Source organism: Lagopus leucura, unplaced genomic scaffold, assembly GCF_019238085.1.
Source record: "Lagopus leucura isolate 7727_CA_CO unplaced genomic scaffold, USGS_WTPT01 189-0_obj-0_obj, whole genome shotgun sequence".
Lineage (NCBI taxonomy): Eukaryota > Metazoa > Chordata > Aves > Galliformes > Phasianidae > Lagopus > Lagopus leucura.
Window position 1 is genome coordinate 48,438 of NW_024966653.1, and position 3,469 is coordinate 51,906.

The window sequence follows — 3,469 nt, forward strand, 5'->3', positions numbered from 1 at the left end:
AAAAAGAAAAAGAAATATCACAGTTAGGACATTCCATAAAGACAGCTTGAAATTAGAAATAGTAATTAGAAATAAGGAACTTCTTAGGGCTAATTCCAAATGTCTCATTAAAGTTTCCGGTTCCATTGAGCAACTCAGTGAGAATATTCCTGCTCTAAGCGTAATCCCCATGAGCTGCCACTCATAATCAGTTTTCTTTCACATGGACATGCGGTCACGTTTGGCTCTTGTCCCATGTGACATCCCAGCACAGCTTGAAGAAATGATGCTTCTGCATTACGAATGTCGCTTCCGCTGGATGCTCGCAGCCCATGACCTGATCTATTAGGATCTCCAGCACTGGCGTCACTTTGCACGAAATACCTTCCAATCTCTTTCATAGGGAGGCGAAGGAATTAAGGCACTATTAATAACCCATGGGACAATTAGAATGCTAAAAGCACAGTGCATCAAAGGGAAAATGTCGGAAGCTGAATACAGCGGATAGAAATGGGCTGGGATGTGTAATTATGCTGCACTTGCCAAGAGATGTCTCATGTCCCAGATAACCCTGTGGAAGAGTATAAAAGCTCTTTCACCCTGGTTTCCTTCATCTACTCCTCTGCTCCCATACATCTCCATTCCTGTTGCTGAAAGGGTGAGTCTATTTTTCCGTTTCTCCTCTGTTTCTCTATGAAACCATCTGCTTCCATACAAGCTTTGGTAGAATTGGAGCACAGTATCAACTCCTTCACTCTGGACCATGGTCATGGTAGAGACCAAGTTGTTGTAACTCACATAAGCTGTTTTATTAACGAAAATGACAAGGGGAATATAGATTTGCAGGTACAGGAACAAAAAAAAAAAGGAAAAAAAGATAGAGAAGGACTGAGAAAGAACTTCATGAAAAATACGTGCGAAGTTTTTGAAGGCAAAAGCACTGGAGGGTCTAGAGCTGCCTATGGGCTGTGCACATTCGGTGTAATCTTTTCACTAATATCTGTTAAATGTCATGTAAATAATGCAGAAGGGATGGAAATCACCTCCCAGTATCTAAGCAATATTGAAATCTTATTCATGAGGATCAAGAAATTAAGAAAACAGGGAATTCCAGCGCAAATTAGGGAAAGCAGGGGCTACTGTACCAGCATGACGTCTTTCTTTTACTTCCTACAGCTTTGCCAGCACTCCATAAAGATGTGCTCCCGTGGGTCCTCCTGCCACAGCCATGAGACCTCCTGCCACGGCTCCCGCTCCTCCTGCCACGACTCGGAGCCCTCCTGCCATTACACCATCCAGAGGGTCCCCGTGCCCAAGTACACCTACGTGACGCCGTGCTGCCCCCCGGTGCAGACCTTCTGCCCCCCAGTGCAGCGTTACTGCCCCCCGGTGCAGCCCTACTGCCCACCCACCCCCTATTGCCCCCAGTACACCAAGAACATCTGCAAGCTGCCATCATCATTCCCCAAGTATTAGCTGCGCCGGCTGCCTGCTGCTCTTGATGCCCAACGCACGAACCGCCCGATTCCCGTTTGGAAACCTCAAATCCCATTTGGAGTGAATCCTTGAATCCTTCTGCTGTGATTAGAATTTCCTTCAAAATGTAAATTTTATCTGTTTCAATGTATTTAGCAAGAAACATCCCATCTTTGTTCTTCTCCTGAAGGCTGGGAACGGCTTCTCCTGCTAGCACCTGACTTAATGATGTGTCATCCTCCAACCATGTAGATGAGCCAATAAAATTTCATTGCCCCAAACAGAAAAGGTTTGATTTGTTGACTCTTTGACAGCTTTACCTAAGAATTATCTTTACTTTTCAGCGTGTTTTCAGCACGGTTTCTTGCTTTTCTCTGCCCACACATCACCAAATGCCCACATGCCAACGTTTCAAAATGAGTGAGAGCCATTCATCCCAACCACATTCCTGCAGCAGCTGCATGGTTTACATGCAGCACTCAGAGAGCTCTCCTACACCCTGCCTGGCACTGTCTGTCCCTGTTCCCTAACTCAGCAGTGCAGCATGCTTCATTTCTTAATCTGACTCAGAATTACGAAGGGTTTGAGGTGTCTAATAAATGCAAATAGGCACCTAGAGGACTTCTCTAACCCTCCTTCTTTCACTGGACTGCAAATTACTATTTTCAGCAAATGCTGCGCACAGAATTAAACGCCAAACCTCTCTTTGCTTTCACAAGCTAAGTTAATCCTTATCTCCCAGACGCCAGCCCATCTAGCTGAGATGTCTGTTTCAGAACAGGACGGCTCACTTCCTTCTGCCGGTTCCTCCGCATCGGTGTCACAAAGAGCTCGACAATTAATTTCTTCTTTTGCAGCTGATTTCTGGTAGCCGTGCTGGGGTGAAGTGATAGCACCCAATAGGACTGACAGCAGAGTCCTCCCTAAATACACCTCTTCATCAACCTTGCTGAACCATTTCTATATTGCTTACAACTCCTGGGTTGTTCAGAGGGCTGCAGGTGAGCTTCTCCTTATCCAAGGCTAGCTTAATTTTTTTGCTTGAGAAATCAAGAAGTAAAATAAATCTAAGTACAATATGAAGGCATACTGCCCTGGGGTGAAGTTAGCATGATTTAGCATCTCACAAAAGATGGCTATTCTGCCAGATTTTTTCCTTAATTTATCATGAAAGCAAACCTCAAATGATATCTCTGTCAGGGTAACTGATGCCTCATGAGCTCAGTGAGCAACTTTTCAGACCCTCCTGTTCTACCTGCAGGAGCACTGATCCAAGGATTTTTCCCTGAGGGTCCTGCAGCTCCCACCTGGATAATAATTGCAGTATAGGAATGAATACACATTTTATTGCCTTAAAGTCAAGTTGCAGAGCTCTGTAAGAGAAAAGGTGCAACACTGCAGTGAATAAAAACTACTGAACTGTTCAAGTAAATCAGGAGCCCAATGTGATTTGGGATCTGAAAATAGGATGCGAGTTGGCTAATAGTTGGCTTAATGGCTCGGATCTGATATCCTCGCCTGCTAGGGGGATGTAAGTAGAACAGCATGATGGCACAAGGGAATGACAGCAAATCGCTGGTGAACTCATGAGTGGAATGAAAAAACCGGAATTGGGAACATCCTTCTAACGTCATCTCCAGTGTTTAGGCATCAGGCGCGCTTGGGCCGGTCAGCAGGACTTCCCTCTGAGGATGGTCCATGTGAGTTGCAGCTGTTAATTAATGTCCCTCGTGTCACGACAGATGTATCAGCAAAAATGTGTGCCACACCGACCAAGGGGCAGCGGGCAGGGTAGGAGTCAACGCTTTGAACTGCTTGTTGATGCAACGCTGGTTGCCCAATGACAAATCACTCTTTAACTCTTGGGTTAGGTTCGTTCATAACGTATAAATATTTAACTGCCTACAAAATCCTCTTATGAAGCAGGTTAGGAAATCCACTGCCTATTAACTTGTTAAGGGAAAAATAATAATTGGTTTTCCTGACCGTGTCAAATTGGAAATGCTAAAAAAAA

The 3,469-nt window shown here is 44.8% G+C and overlaps 1 protein-coding gene across 1 annotated transcript; it reads left to right on the forward strand.

Moving 5' to 3' along the window:
• The first annotated feature begins 742 nt into the window (after window positions 1-742).
• Window positions 743-1,455, forward strand: LOC122192713 (putative small proline-rich protein 5). Its single transcript, XM_042893365.1, has 2 exons — window positions 743-751; window positions 1,156-1,455. Exons 1-2 carry the CDS (start codon window positions 743-745, stop codon window positions 1,453-1,455), a joined length of 309 nt encoding a protein of 102 aa, XP_042749299.1.
• The last annotated feature ends 2,014 nt before the right edge of the window (window positions 1,456-3,469 follow it).